General features: G+C 29.6%; 2 protein-coding genes across 2 annotated transcripts; both read left to right on the top strand.

The window, feature by feature from the left end:
- The first annotated feature begins 742 nt into the window (after positions 1-742).
- Positions 743-1,786, top strand: LOC125831109 (phospholipase A(1) DAD1, chloroplastic-like). Its single transcript, XM_049510294.1, has one exon. The coding sequence runs from the start codon at positions 743-745 to the stop codon at positions 1,784-1,786; it is 1,044 nt and encodes a 347-aa protein (XP_049366251.1).
- Positions 1,787-17,790: 16,004 nt separating this feature from the next.
- Positions 17,791-18,903, top strand: LOC125831110 (phospholipase A(1) DAD1, chloroplastic-like). The gene has a single exon (XM_049510295.1). It carries the CDS (start codon positions 17,866-17,868, stop codon positions 18,901-18,903), a length of 1,038 nt encoding a protein of 345 aa, XP_049366252.1. The 5' UTR covers positions 17,791-17,865.
- Positions 18,904-21,839: the final 2,936 nt, after the last annotated feature.

Genomic DNA, 21,839 nt, shown 5'->3' on the forward strand with positions numbered 1-21,839 from the left:
CTTCCTAAAAATAAGTCTCCCCTCTACCCCATGTGTGGAATTAGTAGATTTCATGCAGATTCAATTGAATTTAGTAGATTTTGTTTATATAATGTATTTGTATTAACAATAATAATAACAATAATATATTCAATGAAATGTTACTAAATAGGATTTGGAGAGGGTAGAGTGTACTATCTCGTGAAAATAGAGATGTTACTTCTGACAGACCATGTATTTGTGTTACTAAATTCATTAAACATGTACAAATATTAAATTTAGAATGTAACTCAATCATAATTATTTTAAATCGTTATTATAAAATTTAGAACCTATAAAATTGAAATCCTAGCTTCGCCTCAACTCGACCCCACCATGTATGCAACCACAATAAAGCGCTTGGGATTGGGAACAACTATAAATAGCCCTCATTTGAGTGCAGCCAAAATGTAATAGTTAAGTGAAAGTGTATCAATTAATATTATTACTCCACAAAAAAGAGCCTCGATTATCCATATTTCAAGAATCTTGTAAAAACTACATACACCTTTCACAAATCATGATGAGGCTCTCAAGTGGGAATATTTTCAAAACAAATTGCAACATTATTTTCACCAAACAACATATGGGGTTGGCACTTCCTATCTCAAAGTGTTCTACATTGAGTAAACGACTCGTAGCTCGTAGTTTCAAGATCACGAACTCGGGGTTGGGCCACTGCTCTGTTGGACACAGAGCAGTGGCCGAACTCCGGCACCGGTGGATGGAATTCCAAGGGATCAAGAATTGGGAAGGCTTGCTTGATCCACTTGATGATGATCTCCGTAAGGAGATATTGAGGTACGGGGAATTCGTTGAAGCAACCTATCGTTGCTTTGACTTTGACATGTCATCACCTACATATGCCACATGTCTTTATCCTATGACTTCGATGCTAACAGACTGTGGACTTGACAAAACTGGTTACAAGGTGGTCAAGAACTTGTACGCCACGTGCGTGGTCCAAATGCCACGATGGACTAAAAAGATGTTCCCGAACCTAGCATCCCCGCGATCCAGCTGGATCGGTTATATGGCCGTTTGCGACGATGAAAAAGAGATTGCTAGGCTCGGACGCCGCGACATGGTGATCGCTTATCGGGGTACCGCCACCTCATCTGAATGGCTCGAGAATTTACGCGCCACGTTGACTTGCTTACCAGACGACATGACAACGTCCGACGAAAGTTACGATCAACCCATGGTACAAAGTGGACTTTTGAACTTGTACACAACAAACACCCAATGTGACCAAAGTTTGCAAGACACAATTAGAGAAGAAATTGGCAAGATTCTTGATAAATATAGTGATGAGCCATTAAGTATAACTATCACAGGACATAGTCTAGGTGCTGCCCTTGCAACATTAACAGCGTGTGATATTACAACAAAATTTAGTAACGCACCCATAGTGAGTGTTGTATCATTTGGAGGGCCTAGAGTTGGAAACAAAAGTTTTCGATGCCAATTGGAGAAAAATGGTACAAATGTTCTCCGAATCGTCAACTCCGACGATCCCATTACAAAAGTTCCAGGGTTCGTCATCCAAGACGATATTGATGACGTGGAGGAAAGAGAGACTACCCACATGGCGTCCACGGGTATGCCAAGTTGGCTACAAAAGTGCATGGAGGATACCCAATGGGTGTATGCTGAGGTAGGCAAGGAACTTAGATTAAGTAGCAAAGGGGATATTGCCACGTGTCACGATCTCAAGACATATTTAGACTTGGTGAACAATTATGAAAATGGTACATCATTAATATAAAAAACAACAACTTTTTGTACTAGGTACATGAATAGGAAGAGGAATAAAAATAGGACCACGATATTCTTGAAAATATGTGTATTTTAATCTGAGAAAGATATGTACAAAGTCAATTATTTTTGTTTTTTTCTAATCCTTCATATTATTATTTAATCGCTTTCGTGTTGGTTTCTTTTTCGTACTATTTTAAAAATATTTAATATGCATGTGTCAATATGTGAAGAATCCAACCAATATAGATTCTCATTATCTATAATCCAAGTCAATGGTATTTATAATCTATCTATATATAATAGTAATATTTTAAATATTCGTGCAACGCGGGGATGTATACTAGTGTATACTTAATGATTAGGTAATAATAAATTGCTCTGGATCTTTCTTCAGTTATATGTATACTCTTTATGTTTCAGAATAAGTTTCCTCTTAGATTATTTTACGTTTATTAAGAAAAAATAAATATAGTTTTTTAAGTTATGCTTATTTATTATATATCAATTTTTTTAAAACTGAGGCTCACCCCAGCAATGTATCTTCACTTTATGCAAAGTTCACTTCTTCCTTCCCTTCCATTAGATAATCAAACTCAATTTTCAACTTCTTTTTCTTAAAAAATAAGAGCGAGACTTTCATAGTGAAGGCATGAAGGGAGAGACGAAATCTAGTAACACAACATCATGATTTAGCCTAGCCCTGACAAGCAGTTCATCGTTTTCACATGATAGAATCTATCATAGTAGAGGGAGTCTAGCGCCCCTATATACTCATATCTCGACTTGACAATCAAAATTGCTGAAAATAAAAATTTATAGATAGATGGCGGAGATGAGCCCATGTGTACGCCTAACCTTCAGCCACCCATCAATGGTACTAATAAGCACACAAGACGCATAGGTATAGGGATGCCTGTTTTACAAGGCACTATTAAAAGAAATAGTTCTTTGATACGAAGGATTATATATAGTTGAAAATAATTACTATTTTGTCTTGAATTTCTAAAGCAACACTTATTTTTGGACAACTTTTGTTAATATAAGTAATACTTATTTTAAAATAATTTTTTTATTAAAATAACACTTATTTTAAAACACAAAATTATATATACGGACTGCTTTACAATTATTGTCCTTGTGGAAGGTCAAGACTAATTTTTAATGTACAAGAATTGCTTACCTAATGAAGTACGTACATGTGATGTGGACATCCATATCTTAAGAAATAATATTCTTTTATGAACCTTAACAAAAAATTTATGGTTATGGTGTAAATAAGTGTGTCGTCATCTTTAGTTGGTTAAAAAAAAATTTAAAAAATTAAAAATCATTCTCTAATAAAATAAATTCTTTAAAAAGAAGATTACATTTCTTTTAATGATGAAATTAGGGAAAAAGTTAGGCAAAATAAATTTTATCAGTGATTTTTCAAGTACAAGTAAATACATTCTTAGTGACCTTTATTTCTGATGTGAACAATCCGTTTTGAGTTGTTTCGTTCACACCCTCTAACACATCTCACCCCTATCCTCTGTTTCCACTCACCCTCCCCATCACCCTCACATCCTACCCCTACCCCCATCTCACATTGTATTTTTGTAGTTTGTATTTTATAACCAAGTAAGTAATTAACTAACACGATTTGTGATGAGAAGGTTTGAGACCCTTTCACATGTTTAACTAAATATTTTGGATTCATGCTTTTAAAAATAAAAATAAAATTGTTACGATCATCTTCTTTAAAAATGAGTCTTGTAATAGTGATATAAATTTAGTTGGATTCCAATTATACAAATATCATTCATTGAATAGAAAACTAAATAAATTATAGAAATATTTTTAAAATTATATGTTTTTACTTACATATAAAGAAAACATTAATTTTTCATGAAAGTATTTTACCTGAAAATCATTATGCAAGAATTGCAATTAGAGATGATATGTAAATGGGATGACCATTTTAATCTTATAGTTGATATATAATTCAAATCGACCCTAGAAATCGTGACAAAAATACAAAATTAATGTGGCAAACATTGACTTGGAATTGATATTTCAAGACACTAGGCATGAGGCAAAGAGCTGGCACATTTAATTAAAAGGCCAAGATAAGGCAGAGACAAAACTATGACGTGTGTGGGAGTGGTGTGCTTGACGGTCAGTGGCGGAGCCAGGTAGGACCTAGGGAATTTATCCGTACTTTTCTTTAATAAAAGTTATATGATTTATATATGGTTAGAATTATTTTATGTGTACATACACTACTAAAAAAAAACTAATTCCCCATTAAAATTTTCCATTGAAAAAAATATTTATGGGCTTTTTTCACGAATATTTTGATTGAGTCGATCAATGAGAGAAAAAAAACATTCAGTTACTAGTTCAAATATTTCAATGAAAATCTATTTTTCACCATGAGTTTTTTCAATGAGGTGGTTCGATGATAATAGAATGGGAAAATCATGTTTTGTATATAGTATAAATTTTCTATTGGTTCATGGTGGGAAAAAAAAGAGTCTATGTTCTTAATATTGATCATATATATAATAGATGTTGAATCTCGTTTCTTTAGTTTTTTCGTGTGTTTACTTCTTCATATTTTGAAATTCGTTAATGAAAATTCTGACTGATCTGTCACGATTCACGACTAGGCAATACGCACATGAGCAAGCAACACACCTTGACATGCCAAACACATTGGTGGTTACCAAATCCATGTCAAGCACAAGTCAAGCCGCACTTGGATGGTTGAGCTTTGTGGCGCAGGGGCGGTTTGTGTTTTCTAGTTTTGGGTTGTGTCAACTACATTAGGTAGATTGTGGCTAAGTGGGCCAATTGTCCTAGTTATGTTATATCACACCAAATTATATATATATATATATATATATATATATATATATATATATATATATAAGAAGAGGGAATAACCAAGCACCACAAGTCAACATGTGTTCCAATAAGAATTACTATAACCAATATATTTATAAAAAGAAATGGCATATAAAATGAAATGAAGAGAGTATTAGTTTTTGAAAATAGAAAAGGACAAAACACATAATATATATATATATATATATATATATATATATATATATATATATATTATATTATTACTCTTATTTAGAAATGACAATTAGACGGACTAACACAGCATCAAATAGATGTACCAAAGGTAATACAAGTTATACTGTACTGGGGCCCACCTCATTAAACAAGTACTACTCCCCACTCATATCAAGACACATGTACTATGTAGGGAGTTAGGAAGGACCAACAAGGACAAATATGTAATTTTCTTAAGCTTACCCCACTCATATCACAAAGACACATGTACTATGTATAACACATTGATGTTTTTTATATTATCTATGGATTGATCCATTTTCCCCTTACAGTCTTATAATTCCAAAACCGTTAAATTTCTCTTAATTTTCGAGTAAATATCTCAAAAGATCATCCAACTTTGAGAAATTATATTGTAAAATTATTCAACTTTATTTTATACTTCTTATTTATATTACTCCTTATTAGAAGTGAGACTTTAGAGGACGAACACGGCACTACAAAGTTGTACACAAAGCATTTCAAATTGTACTATAAAATTCATTGTCGCTCATTAATTGTACACGTGTCTTTCTACATATACAACAATCCACATGAATAATTACTTTTCTGACTTTTTTTCGTCAGTTTCTCTCTCTATATATTCCTTTTTTTCTACTTTCCATTCTCCCCTTTTACTCTCTTTAATTTATCTTTGATCTTAAATTTTTCATAGATCTTTAAAATATTTTTGAATTATTAATTATTATGAATTATAATATTTTGATTTTTACGTAGTTTACAAATATATAAATTTCATTTTAAAAAAATTGAAGATACCATACACAAATTTATGATCAAACTTAAACTATTTGATTCTCGAGAAATAAAAAGTGTCACATAAAATGGGACAGACGAAGGATAACTCTCAATTAAATTTATTTCACTTTTTATTTTCCATTTTTAACATAATTTTTCAAGTTGAATTTCTAGGAATTATATTGTAGACTGTCACGACCCAAATTAACAAGTCATGATGACACCTATGTTCCCAACAATAGGTAAGCCAAACCCAACAGATTTACCAAGTATGATTAACTAATGAGGTAAAAAGGTAAACAACGAGTAAAAATTTCCAACACTAAGTTCTTTATAATATGAAATGCGGAAAAGCTAAAATACTACCCAAGAATTTGGTGTCATAAGTACAAGAGCCTCTAAATATGATGCAAGTCTGAAACTAAAGGTCAATCCAAACATAAGGGATATTCTGTCTGAATACTAAATAACAGAATAAATAAAAGGTAGATGGAGGTGTGGGCCACGGAACAGCCAAGCAGCTCACCACAACTCTAAAGTACTCCAAGCTCGGACTCAAACAGCTCCACGAGATGTGCTCGTACTTGGAATCGAATCTGCACCACAAAAGAGTGCTACAAGTGTAGTATGAGTACGAAACCACGTGTACCCAGTATATCTCATAGACCGACAACGAAGAAGTAGTGACGGGAGTTCATATAAGGAAAATCTGTTATTTATATATACAAGTCTATATTATAATTACGAGTCAAGTTTCATCAAACATAGGTAATCAAATAACAAGTACTTTTCAACCACCAATAAAACACATAATCATCAAAATGAAGGATGTCATGAGATGCAATGCAATATGACACCATGGAATGATATGCCTCAGAATACCAAGTATGCTCTCAACCGTATATACATGATACTCCTCGGAAAAACATCGAGAGTTCATGACCCATGGGGGACTCGCGAGGTCCATATACCGACACGGACGATCTCCACGTGTCTGTGCGGACAATCTCAACGCACTATCATAAAATCAAATAATTTCCGCACGGACGGTCTCCACGTGCCCAAAATAAAATCTTAGTATCTCACCATCCCCAGCACGGACGATCTCCACGTGCCCAACTTATACTCAATCTCATGTCAATGCATGCGCACAATATAATCTCAAATAAAGGGGATAATAATGCATCTCAATCAATCAAGTATCAACATAATACATAACCACCTCAACCATCACAAGTATACGGGTTCAAATAAAAACACAATCACACAAATAATCAGTCAATAATATATCAGCTAATGCCCATATGCTTTGGCATTCTCGGATTTAAATCCACATTCTATAGTAATAGACTTTCCCTTTATAACACCGGTACTCGTACCAATGCCCGTCACATCATTAGTACGAGACCCCCATCTTTCGCCCTTACCCATTGTCTATTCCATTTTTAAATCTTTTAATTAGGAAAACGTCGTCCAACGAAGTCTAAAAGTCTTAACATACCTTGAATGCCGAACACGTGCCACAAATCCTCAAGATTTTTCCTTCCCTTTTCGCAAAGCTTCAGAACGTTCCCAATCTACCAATCATGCATTATTTGTAAGCACGCGAGTTCATAGACACCCAAATTATTATATGCCTATCCTAGACCCAAAACTCACTCATATCTCTAACCAAGCTCCTAAATTAAGCATAAGATTAAGTCTCATTTTAACAAACAATTTCATAAATCTAGCAGGATAATAAGAAAAAAGAAAAGGTCGACACAACCGGTTCCACCAAATTGAAAAATTCCTAAGTAATCGTCATCTTATCCCAAGGAAAACTTACGTTCCAGTGGCAACAACAAGAGGAAACATCTAAACCTTGACACCCTTTTTATTCCCTAAGTCACATAATCAATATCATTAGCCAACATTAGCACACCCTACTGCCCACAAATTTCAGCAATCACCCACTCTAATTAAATATTAATTCATAAAAATTTCATATTGTGATTTGCTTTATTCTACCAAACAAGGAGTTACAATTATAGTTTAAAGCTAGTATAAAAACCCAAAAACAGTGGCAAGAAATTCAAAATTCTCACTCAACTATAACCTGCACCTTAATTATGAAACCAACAATTAAACCCAACCTTCAACGTGTCTTGATTTTCCATTTAATAATCTTCCAATCATTATCTAATCATTAGCTAATAATTATCACTCATTAACTAACCATCAATTCAACATTCTCCACTAATTTGACTCTAACGCTAAACTACAAATAGCAATCAATTAATAATTCTCTAAGGTATTCATTCTCACCTAACAAATTAAATATCCCATTGTTGGAAGAAGAAGAAAAAAAGATCAAAAGGAGTTACCTGAAGCGATCCTCAACTAAATTCGTAGGTTTCTTTTGTTTCCGTTCGTGACTGCTTTGTCAGTTTCTTCTCTTTTGTTCTCAATTTTTTTTGATAAAAATAACACTAAATTCCCTTAACATAAATTAATTATATGGGCCAAGTGGTTACTATTAATTCTGGGTGTGACCCAATAACTATTCAACTATAATACGGGTTCAAACAAAAAAATCATCAACTAGGTACTCATAGTTATCGAATAGTTTAAAATCCTCCTTTAAATTTTCCAAAAAGAGTCAGAATAGTCCTAGTTTTCAAAACGACCAAGCGGGTCGTTACATAGACCCATTTAAATTTTACCTTTTTGTTTTAAACTAGAGAATTTGGTTGCACTTCGCGCGATCATTAAAAATTAAATATTTTTGATTAATTTTATATTTACTCTGTTGTTTAATCGTAATATTATTGTTTGTTTTAGTACTATGAAGATTGTGAAAAAAATAAAGTTTTTCAAATTTTACATCTTTTAAATGAGGAAGAATATATTTTTTATCAAACAAGTTAAAATATATTTGCTAATAACAAATTCTTCCATTGCATGAAGTTGATCCTTTAATATATAATATATATTTTGGTGTACCATTCTCCTTAAATGTCTAAGAAATATCTTGTAATGTGAAATAACACTGTAATACTCCCTTTGTCCCTTATTACTTGTCCACTTTTAAATTGATACATTTATTAAGAAATCAATTAATCACATAGTGAGTTTATCATTTTACCCCTATTAATTATGAAGTAGATGAAAAGTTCTGCAATTTTCAAAGTAATTAGTGATTTAATTGAGGGTATAATAGGTAAAAAAAATTGTTTTTTCTTGATTTGTCAACATGGACAAGTAATTAGGGACAACTATAAAAGGAAAAGTGAACAAGTAATTAGGAACAGATGGAGTACTAAACAAATGCATCAGCAAATGAAATTTATGTTAAAAATATATTGAATAATGACGTAATGATACCTTAATAGAATTTCCTATCTATTTTTTTGAAAAAAAAAAACTTCACCCTTTCAGTTTTGTTATATCTTCTTATTTAGTAGAAGAATCATCATTTATAATATTCTACTCCACCTTAATTTGTACCATTAGAGTTTTAAGAATAAACATTAAATTTTCAATCGAAATAAAAAATCATTGAAAAATGACAGAAAAAATAATAATAGTATATGAAAATTAAAATAAGGTGCAAGAAAAGTCTTTTCACGATAATTTTTTGAAATATATTGATAACAATTAAAATGGAGCTGTTATTTTATCTTTAAAATTAAGTTTGATTGAATTGAATTAGTAGAATGAGAAAAAATATTAAACTAATAACTTTTTTATGTTATTAAATGCGTTTTCTTTTTAATTGAGTAGTAGATTAAAAGTTCCGAATTAGGATATTAAAATAATATATTACTCTCTCCTTAATTATTATGGTATTGCAAACATTTATTTTCCTTAAATGGTGATTCATTTTCCATTTACAGTTATATCCAATTAATTTCTAATGTATTGAATGCGGTTATGAGATATTGAAATAATATCTTTATCTTTCCTGAATCATAATAAAATTATAATTTAACATTTATTTTCTGAAATGATAATTTTGTTTTAATTCCTAGAACATATTGTTTACTATATTGAATGTAATTATAATAAAACATATTGTATTTAGTATGATAAAAGAACTCAAAAATTTGAGAAATTAGATAAATAGTAATCTTAGCTTCTAAGAAATGTCACATCATCATTTACATATCCAAATTTATATATATATATATATATATATATATATATATAAGAGTTTAAAAAAGAAAAAATAAGTGATTTAAAAAATTATATAAATAACATTAATGATGAGATGAAGATTAAGAAAAAACGTCAAATAAAGTAGTAGTATTGATGATGATAAAAGTTAAATAAATCATTTTTTCTATTATTTAAATTTTTAACATAAAATTTCCAATCTTTTAAAATTAAAAATAAATGTTAAAAATAAAAATAAAAATTGAGGCAATAATTATTTTAAAGAAAAAATATAATCAAAATTGTCAGAAAAAATTGATAAGAATAAATAAGTATCTATTACTAAGAATGGTGTCACTACATTTTCTATTTTAACTTTATTGTTACATATGGATAGAAACTTTTAGAAGAAGAAATGATCCAAAAATTTAAAAATAATGATTCCTTAAATGGTGATTCCTTTTTCATTTACAGTTTTTCAATTAATTTTTAATGTATTAAATATGGTTATGGATATTGGAATAATATTTTTATCTTCCCTTAATCATAATAAATTATATTTTAACCTTTGTTCTTGTGAAATGATAATTTTCTTTTCATTCGTACAACATATTGATTAATATATTGAATGTAATTATAATAAAACATGTTGTATTTAGTATGACAAAAGAATTCAAAAATTTTAAAAATTAAATCAATAGTAATCCTAACTTCTAAGAAATATATATATATATATATCTAAGAAAATGATATAAATTACATTAATGATGAAATGAAGATTAAGGAAAGAAGTAAAAGAAATTAATAATAATATTGATGATGATTGGAGTTAAATAAATCATTTTTTATATTTAATAAATTTTCAATATAAATTTTCAGTCTTTTAAAATTAAAAAATGCTAAAAAAAAATAAAACTAAAACCAAAAATCAAGGCAACAATTATTTGAAGGAAAAAATAACAAAAAATGTCAGAAACATTGATAAGAATAAATAAATATCTATTGCTAAGAAGGTGTCACCCCACATTTTCTATTTTAGTTTTATTGTTACATATAGATAGAAACTTTAAGATGAAGAATGATCCAAAAAATTTAAAAATGACAAATCAATTATGTAAAAATACATGTGTAATTCTTATAAAGTTATAATAACTAATTTCTTCAAATAAATAATTAAAAGAAAAAAAAATTAATTAAGAAAATAATATAAATAACACTAATTATGAGATTAATAGCATTGATGAGGAAAGGAACTAAATATGATCATCTTTTTAAATTCTTTTTTAAGAAAATATATTCAAACTTTAATTAAAATAAGAAAAAAAAACTTTAATTAAAGATACAAAAAAATCAAGGCAAAATAAAAGAAGAAAGAAATTAGAAGAATAATGAGGTTGAAAGAAATAATTTCTAATTTTCTCTCTTTTCAAATCACAAAATAAATTTTTGCTTGTTCTCCTCCTAATTTGATACGAATTCCATAAATAAAATGATTTTTTCTCCAAATAATTTTTTTTACCCTTTGAAACACTAATCTGCCTTCTTATAAATTTCTCAACCACAATGAATTTTCTCTCCTTGTAGGAGGAATAAACATTTTTTTCAAAAAGTCTTTTATTTTGAAGAGATACTTTTGTTACATGATTTCTTTCTTTACATCAATGTCTTTACAAGAATCATGAGATATTCTCTCTTTCTCTTTTGTTAAAAAAGTCACATGACCTAGAAATTTGATGGACATCTTAGCGACATAAGTTAATACCATATATTCATCACCATCGTTAGAAGAAGAAGAGCCAAAGTGAAGAAATTTGTTCTTATTTGTTACAAATGCTCAACTATTTTTTTTTTTTTTATAAGCTAAATAATTATAAATAGTTATGAAAAATGAATAGTTTTTATCTTTTCATCTTCCATTTCCATTTACTTAAATCTATATTTGTGTAATGGATGTTATAAAGGGCATAATTAATTAGGTATGACATAAATACTTTCAGTTTTTTTTTTACAATACAAATAAAAAATACAAAACAAAGATAAAATGTCAAAAAAAGGAGAAAAAAGATGAATAGAAATGTTGGCCATAGAGAGGTGCCACATCATATTGTCTATATTCAACTTTATATATATATATATATAAGGTTCATGCCCTTAGATGTTATTTTATTACTTTAGCTGGCATCGACATTTTTGTAAATCTGATATCTACTTTGGAACATTTTATAATGTGGCATAGGCTGACAATTGAGATCATAAATTTAAAAATAATAAAATTTAATTTATTATAATACTAATATCAATATCACAAAGATATATATATATATCATTTAAAAAATATATAAAAAGTAATATAAATTGTAATAATTAACCGCTTTATTTTTTTAAAATCATATAACTAATTTAATTTACACTCCAAAATTCATAGGTGTCACATAATTTAGACATTAATTCTTTATTACTTAATGTATGTAATTATATCAATGACACATAAATTGAAATAAAAAAATTACATATTTTATTTGAAAATAACGTAATATTACAATAAGGTATAATAATTAACAACTTAACATATTTTAAAATTTTAGTTGACTCTCCAAATTCCATATGTGTCATGTAATTGAGACAGAGAGACACATATATTGGTTTAAAATAAATAAAATATTATAAATTATAATAATTAAAACTTAAAATTTATAAAAAAAATCCTTTAAAAAAATTTAGTTGGCTCTCCAAATTCAATCGGTATTACAATAATTAAAACATAGAAATTAACATAGATTGGACTCGTGCTGACATTTATGTTTTCATTTTTTAATTTTTTCTTTTATACTTTATATAAATAAAATTTTTATGTAAAAAGTATTATAAATCATAATAATTAATAGCTTAAAATATTTGAAAACATATAAAAAGTTTCTGTTAACTTTCAAAATTTCATCTATACCACATAAATTGGGAGAAATATAGATATATAGATATATAGATATTTTAAGTTGCTAATTATTGTGAGTTATAATACGTTTTATGTAATTTTCATATATATTACTCGCTTTGTCCTGATTTATGTGATACAAATGAAATTTGAAAAGTCAATGAATTTTTTATAGGTTTCTTTTTATGTTAACTTGTTAATTATTGTGATTTATAATATATTTACGTAAAACATACTCTAAATAAAAATAATTAGCAACTTAAAATATATAAAAACATACTAAAAAATTGATTAACTTCAAATTTCATATGTACCACATAAATTGAAACAGAAACAGTAACATATATTGGGCTCCGTGCTAGCACGGGGTCCCATATCTAGTATTAGTATATATATATATATATATATATATATATATATATATATATATATAAAGTATACAACATCCTTTGTTAGTGACATTTTAATATTATTATAAATATAGCTTTGCGTTGCTACATTGTGTGTGTTGGTTATTTATCTTGTAACTTATGTAACCTCTAGACTATTTATCTTCTTTATTTATTACTCTCTTTGTTTCTAATTATTTGTCCACTTTTAAATTGACAGAAAATAATTATTGACATAGTGAGTTTACAATTTGACCCCTATTAATTATGAAGTGGATGAATTAAAAACTTAACATTATATTTTCAAGAAGTTCTACCGTTTTCAAAGTAATTAATTAAGGGAATAATAGGTAAAAAAAATTATTCTTTCTTGATTTGTCAAAATGAACAATTAATTAGGGACAATTATAAAATGAACAGTGGACAAGTAATTAGGGACAGATGGAGTATTTTATTATCTTTCTATTCATTGTAAAAAAGATTTTCTTCTCTATAAATAGCGATTGTCTGATCTTCCTTTGTTTTGAGTACAAGAAAATAGAGTCGTGAAAGAGAGTTCTTATAAGTTGAAGGGAGGTGTTCTTTTTGTGAAGATTTGAACTCAATCCGTGTCTGTTGGTTGAGTTATATTTTGTGAATTGATCATTGTATCCGGGAAGGACAAGCCAAAAAGATTGTTGCTGGACTGGCAAAAAACATTTGTTGGAGTGAACTTGAATATAATAGTCTTAAAGAGAGCGAGATATCCCCCCTTAGCGTGAAGATAATTATTTTCAATTGTAATTTGTAATTTGTAATTTTTACCAACACCCTTTTACTTAAAGAGGAAAAATCTGAGCGACACTAATTAGCCTGCGTTTGAACATGCAATATGAAGCGATGATTCTAAATCAATATTTAAACATACATGAAGAAATTATCCGTACCATGTAACAAAATTATATCAGAGAATAACTAGTTATTACTATTATTGACTAACTTGTTTATGAATAATGATAATTTGCTCATCTAGTAAGATTATATACAAATTAAGGAAATTTCGATAGCTTCCACAACTTGTTGGGATTACATGCAAACTATGTCCGAAATCTTAGAGACACATTTATACTATACTAAGGTCCTATTACCCTCCCGAACTTAATTTATAAATAATTTTCTACCCCTTTTCGGCCTACGTGGCACTATTTTCTAGGCCCAGCACGTGTTGACAATTTTTTCAAGCTATATGGTTGATAGTGCCACGTAGACCGAAAAGGGATAGAAAATTATTTATAAAATAATTAGTTCGGGGGTAATAAGACCTTAGTATAGTATAAGTGTGTCTCTGAGATTTCGGGCATAGGTTGAAGGGGTACTATGCATTTTCCCAAAAAATATTTAAATTACATATCCAAACAAAACTTTAACTTCAAATCATAATTTTATATTGGACATATATAAGTGTACTGGAGTTGATACAATCCTTGAAGCAAAGCAAATATACAAACTAGAAAATGCAAAATGGAAGTTGACAAAAAGGGGAGAGAAGGAATCGAGTCCCTATTGAATTTCCACCCCATAGAATTGCTCAGATGGTAAACATTTTTACCTTCGGTCTTAAAATTATGCGTTTGAATTACAAATGAAGCAAAAAAGTGTAACTTCTAAGGAAGAGTATTAAAAAGAATGATCTTAATTTCTTGAAATTAGGTAAAAGTCTCTGACAAGTGAGGACGTGTGGTCTTAATCTTATAGCAACTTCCCTCATACCACATCGTGATAATTCCATATGAATTGATCAGTACTGAGAAGCATGTACTCGGATGGTTGCTTTTAATTAGGCAAACATCTCGAATATTGTCTTTGTAGTCTCACTTCCATTATTACCGTGCGGTCATTTAGAAGTTTTAGCAAGTGATTCAAATTCTTTTCCTCCTGAAGATGAAACTTATCCCGGCCTCAACGCTCCATAGAGCAACCAGCTTCGAAACTTACATTATTAAAATATTAAAAAATAGACAGACTAGATTTCTTCTTATATTAAAACATATTATATCATTGTGAATATTTATTTTTATAAGAAGTAAAATATCACTGTATTGCAAGAGTATTAATGATATCTAATATCTTATGTTGCGGATATTTCCTTAATATTCCATCTGTCTCAAATTATTTGTCGTAATTATTGAATGCAAGTCTCTTAATTAGGAAATATTCCACCTTAGCCTTTGGGGTTCTTATTCCTACTATGTAATATTGTATATTTGAACTCACTACAATGAATCAACTTACTTCTGAGATGGATTAATCGATTGAACTAGATTTACTTGCTCTGAATTTCATCATGCTACCGAGTTTTGAATAGACGGAACCATTCGACGATGGCCATATACCTTCATAGAAAGCCAAATTGTAGAAAGATAGAACTTGTCTTATGGCTAGAACACATATTGAAGAAAGAAGATGTATAGATGAGGTAGTTTCCTTTGTGTTTTTTTTTGGTGTTATTAATAAAGAAGTTAACTGACTAGGGTTGTGGCGAACATAGCCGAAACTCAATTTTATTGCTTTTGAATTTTATAATGACGATTATAAGTAATAATAATGAGTTTAAAATTTAAAATTTATATATATTTAATAAATTTATTAATATAAATAGATTATTTGAGCAAAATCTACTAAGTTCGATCGAATTCCATGTGGACTACTAGCTGTCTAGCTCCGCCCCTACTAATAGAGTGGCAAAGTACTCTTCCATCCTTCTTTAGAAGTCTCGTGTTCGAGCAGAGTCGGAACCACTTTACCCTTCGTCGAAAAATTATATCGTGTACATAAGTTAAATGTTAGTTATTACGAGTGTATATTTATTTTTTGCACACCCTTAACACAACTAAGAAGAAAACTCGCAAAACCTTCACTAAACTCCTGGCTCCCCAACTAGGTTCAAGTCCTCCTAAGTACGAAATCATTTTTATTAGGTAACATTTTACTCTTAACATAAAAAAATTTCCTATCGAATTCAAATTTAATGATTTTTTTTTCGATCCTACCAATGTGGGCTGTGCCGCAATATGGTCGGAAAATAAATGAGTTATAATACGTACGTTGTTTATTTTACTCGTTTTCTAATAATTCCTATAGTTGACTGTGTCAAAATTATTATGTCTCGAATGTTGTCTGCTGACTTGTCAATACTTCCAATTGGCACAATAATTTTCTGTCGGAAAATCATGAATTTTTGAGTTTTCGCCATTAATTATTATTGCTTTATCGTATTTTTAAAAAAAAGAATTATCAATAAATTTTATTTAGATATTTTATGGAGTAATTTATTTTAATTGAGCATTTGAATATATAATAAGGTATTTTATAGTGTCTCTTAGGTAATAATTAAGTCGAACACATAAAATATTTTATCTCATTTAATTATCACTACAACAAAAGCAACTTTTAGCGGCAATAAATATACATATTAATAATGAGTACTAAAGTTTTTACCGGCATTAGTTAAGTGTCATTTGATCCAATGTCGCTAAAGGCTTAAGAGACATATACAAAGAGTGCTAATTGCTGCTAAAAATACATATTTAGTGGCAATTGAGCTATTGTCGTTAAAGGATCAATTTAGATGTAGTGTATATATATCAATCTCAATTTTAGAGCATGCTTGTAGTTTTTCTTTTATTGGGATAACTGTGGTGCACGCCACACGATTAATTTCATGAGATACTTGTTACCTCCTATCAACAACAACTAACAGTTAACTCTGTTCACAAAGACTCTGTTGAACATGACTGAGGTTTAATTATACGGCTTATAATTTAGACTAATGCATATTAACTAAAGGAGATATATTTTAAGTAATTAACTAATTATCTATGTAATGAACGCTTGAGAATATGTAAAAAATTCCAAAATTTGAGTTCGAAATATTTAATAGGAACACTTAAATTATCACGTGTTCATAATGTGCTAACTCAATCGAAACATATCATAGCTCGAATGTCTACATATAATTGACCATCATCATCAATGTATTTCGTGTATATATATTTCATTTTGGATCTATCAAAGAATGAATACACTTTCTTATATTAAAAAACTTTCAAGTTTCTTATTTTATATTTAATTAATGACATTTTCTTATGATCACCATGACATATTAAAGACTACATTATCAAAGGTTTTTTTTTTTTTTTTTAATATGTAATAAAATTCAGTCTTTCTTTTTTTCTTCTTACTTAAATTTCGTCCTCGATCGAACACGTACTATGGTTATAAAAAAAAAAGTGAAAAATAAGTCTTGGACCAACGTTTTTTAATTTGGGAATATAATACCTATCATATAAAACTTAATGCACCGTCCGCCTCCAAATATTTTCTATCATATAATATATAGTCTTTCACGTAATATTCTCCCCTCTACCCCACCACCCACTATATATATACACATCATTTTAGTTTTGTAATTTGGTACAACTATAAATACCTTTCATTTTGAGTGCAGCCAAAATGTAATAATTAAGTGAAAGTATATGCATTTTAATATTATAACTCCACAAAAAAAGAGCCTTAATATTTTCACTCATGATCATGAGGCTCTCAAGTGGAAATATTTCCAAATCAAACTGCAATATTATGGGATTGATACTCCCTATTTCAAAGTGTTCTACATTGAGCACTAAACGACTTGGAGCTCGTAGATTCAAGATCACGAGTTCATGGAATCCGGGGTTCAACCACTGCTCTGTTGGAGATAGAGCAGTGGCTGAACTCCGGAACCGGTGGATGGAGTTCCAAGGGATTAAAAATTGGGAAGGCTTGCTTGATCCGCTTGATGATGATCTTCGTAAGGAGATCTTGAGGTACGGAAAATTCGTCGAAGCAGCTTATCGCTGCTTTGACTTTGACATGTCATCACCCTCGTATGCCACTTGTCTTTATCCTAAGAGTTCGATGCTGACAAATTGCGGACTAGACAAGACCGGTTACAAGGTGGTCAAGAACTTGTATGCCACGTGTGTGGTCCAAATGCCACGATGGACTAAAAAGACGTTTCCGAACCTAGCATCTCCACAATGCAGCTGGATCGGTTACGTGGCCATCTGCGACGACGCGAAAGAGATCACCAGGCTCGGGCGCCGTGACGTTGTGATCGCTTATCGGGGTACCGCCACCTCATCTGAATGGCTCGAGAATTTACGCGCCACGTTGACTTGCTTACCAGATGACATGACAACATCCAACGAAAATTATGATCAACCCATGGTACAAAGTGGACTCTTGAGCTTATACACAACAAACACCCAATGTGACCAAAGTTTGCAAGACACAATTAGAGAAGAAATTGGCAAGATTCTTGATAAATATAGTGATGAGCCATTAAGTATAACTATCACAGGACATAGTCTTGGTGCTGCCCTTGCAACATTAACAGCGTGTGATATTACTACAAAATTTAGTAACGCACCCATAGTGAGTGTTGTATCATTTGGAGGGCCTCGAGTTGGAAACAAAAGTTTTCGATGCCAATTAGAGAAAAGCGGTACAAATGTTCTCCGAATCGTCAACTCCGACGACCCTGTTACAAAAGTTCCGGGGTTCGTCATCCACGACGATATTAATGATGTGGCAGAAAGAGGGACTACCCACGTGGCGTCCATGAGGATGCCAAGTTGGCTACAAAAGTGCATGGAGGATACCCAATGGGTGTATGCTGAGGTAGGCAAGGAACTTAGATTAAGTAGTAAAGGGGATATTGCCACGTGTCACGATCTCAAGACATATTTACACTTGGTAACACTTATGAAAAATGTGCAGCTTTAGTTTGGAATAAATAAATAAATTCCAAAACGATTAAAAAACCAATATTTGGTTTGGTTTGGTTTAAATTTTGAAAATCGATACTATTTGGTTTGGTTTTAGTTTTACTAAAATTAAACCATAAAATAACCAAACCGAACTGAGAAATTAGCTATGTAAATTTTATAATTATTTATATATTATTCATAAATAAAATACAGATATTTTGTTAAATTTTAATTAACATAAGTCTTTAAGTTTACCATTTTCTCAAACCCAACACTTAAATTTTGGCCTAACTATTACAACTCTAATTTCAAGTCTATCAAAATCAATTACTTAGTCTTTACCTACCCTACCTCACATAAGATAGTCACACTTTTTTCTTAATTGAATCACTTTGTTCGTGTAATAATAAATCTAGTGTTGCTTAACTGAACACACAATAGGTTTTTGTGGATTGTTCATGTACTAAGTGTCCGTGTCTATCGAGATTCGTATGTCCTAAAAAAATTTATTACTTTCAAACCAAAAAAATCAGAAAAAACCGAACAAAACCGACGATTATTTTTTCTCATTTAATTTGATTTGGTTTTAAAAAATTAAAAATCAACTAGATTGATTTAATTTTGATTTTAACCAATAAATTTAACAAAAACTTTGACAAATTTAAAATGGGCAAATAGTGACATGACATTGATATTCAAGACATTAGGCAGACACAACTAAGACATGTGGGGGAGCAGTGTCTTGGCATCTAGGGCAAGCCAAGTAGGAACCAACGATTTATTTGAATTTTTTTCGATTAAAAATTATATTATTTATGTCTATACTTTATTTAAAAAAATACTTTTTTTCCATTAATTAAAATTTTCCATTGAAAAATGTTCATTGACTATTTGTAAGATATTTTGATTAAATCTGTGAGTTAGTCCAGCATTTTAATGGAAATCTACCATGCATTTTTTCACTGAGCTGGTTCGGTGGAAATGAGATTGAATCATATTTTATAGTACAATTTTTTCAATGATTCGTAGTGGAAAAGGTCTCTATTTTCCGTAGTGATATGTAGCAAATGTTGAACCCCTTTTAAACATTTTTATATATTTATCTTTTCATAATTTAAACTTCTTGATAAAAATTTGGACTCCGTCACTATTCACGACTAGGCAACGGCGCTAGATTCAGGCCATCAACATAGCCAAACACAGTGATAGTTACTAGACTCATATTGTGTTCTAGCTTAAGGTGACATGAGTTTTGAAATATTTTGAATGGCTAAGCATTTTTGGATTTGATTGTCAAAGTACATTAGATAAAATTATTGTGGCTAAGTGGACCAAATTAAATGTCTTATATATGTATGACAAGTGTCAAATAGTGAGACCATATATATATATATATATATATTTATATAACACCCTTAATATTACATGTAATAAACGTGGGAGAGAGCTAGAGAATAGAAAAATTAATTCATAAGTTTATGTTTTGTAAGAAGAAAAACTCAGATTTTAATTTTTGCAAAAAGAAAAAAGTTCATGTTAGCTCGGTATGAAGAGAATGTTTCTATCACGTGATAGAATTATAATAATTAATAAGAATAACTAGCTATTGTATTGACTAGTGATTATTTAAAAAATAATATTATGTGTATTTGGAAATTTGTAATTATAAGCATTTATCTATAAAAGAAATAGAGAAATATGCGATTTATTAATGCGATGTCTTAGAATATTATGATATTTTGTTTATGAACTATAATTTATTTATTTATTTGGTAAGAGTGTATAAAAATTAGGAAAATTTTAATATGAAATTTTCATAGTTTTAAAATTATATATAATTTAAAACTCATAATGGCAGAAACAAAACTTTTATTAAGATTGTATGTCCCCCTTAGATTAATGTTAGCTGTTCATTATTCTATTTCCTCACAAACTTTTAATATGTGACGACTTTTTAATTTTCTTTTTTACTTTAACTATTTTTACTATTTTATATTGTACTTTTTATTTTTCATTTTTTATTTATTTTTATATCCTTTCGATCCAATTTTAAAAAATGTCTTTTTCAGGTCATGATTCTATCAAAAGTAAGTTTTCTATTCGACAAATATAAAAATAGATAGATATACAACTCATCGCCTCAGACCCTATTTATAAACTATACTAAATATGTTATTATTATTATTATTACTATATTAATTGATAGTTTAGATTAGGATTGTTCAAAATCGAACCGAAACCGATAACCCGAACCGAAAAAAAGTTATTGGTTTATCAGTAATGGGTTATTGGTTTAGTGGTTTTGATAACTGTTTTGATTTTTTTGTTATCGGGTTATCCGTTCTTAACGGTTTGAGGTTTTTTCTTAACGGGTTAACCGATAACCCGATAGTAAATTAAATAATTATATTTATACCATTTGTATATAAAATCCTTGACTTAGAGTTCGATTTCCTACTTTTATTTTTGGTTGTCTCAACACTTGGTTATTCTACAATGTAAAATTGTTTGCTTTTGAGTAAGATGTAGCTTGTGATCTCATGTACATGGTTCATTTTGTTTGTCACCTTGTTTCTAAGTGATTTTCAAATTTTTTTTGTGTCAAATCATAACGGTTAAATCAATAACCGAACCTATAACAATTAATAACCGATAAACCAATAAACGATAGGCCAATATCTTAATGGTTCTATAACGGTTTAGCATATCTACAAACTGATAACGAATAAGTCAAATCGATAAACTTCAAAACTAAACCGAACCGATCGATACGGGCTTAGACTGTCTTCAACTCATTTTATTACAATTTCAATCAATACTCTATGTTCCAAAAAAGTTGTATTATATCTATATAGAGATAGAGTTAATAAAGAGAAAGTAAGTAAGTTATTTAATTTCTTCCCAAATTTTCTTTAGTTTTTCCTTACAAAACATTTTCTAAATATTATATTA

This window comes from Solanum verrucosum, unplaced genomic scaffold (genome assembly GCF_900185275.1).
Source record: "Solanum verrucosum unplaced genomic scaffold, falcon-dt-bn FXZP01000049.1, whole genome shotgun sequence".
Taxonomy (NCBI): Eukaryota; Viridiplantae; Streptophyta; class Magnoliopsida; order Solanales; family Solanaceae; genus Solanum; species Solanum verrucosum.

Excerpts from the sequence above, each read along its gene's own strand:
- LOC125831109 (XM_049510294.1), top strand. The coding sequence starts at position 743 with ATGGAATTCCAAGGGATCAAGAATTGGGAAGGCTTGCTTGATCCACTT.
- LOC125831110 (XM_049510295.1), top strand. The coding sequence starts at position 17,866 with ATGGAGTTCCAAGGGATTAAAAATTGGGAAGGCTTGCTTGATCCGCTT.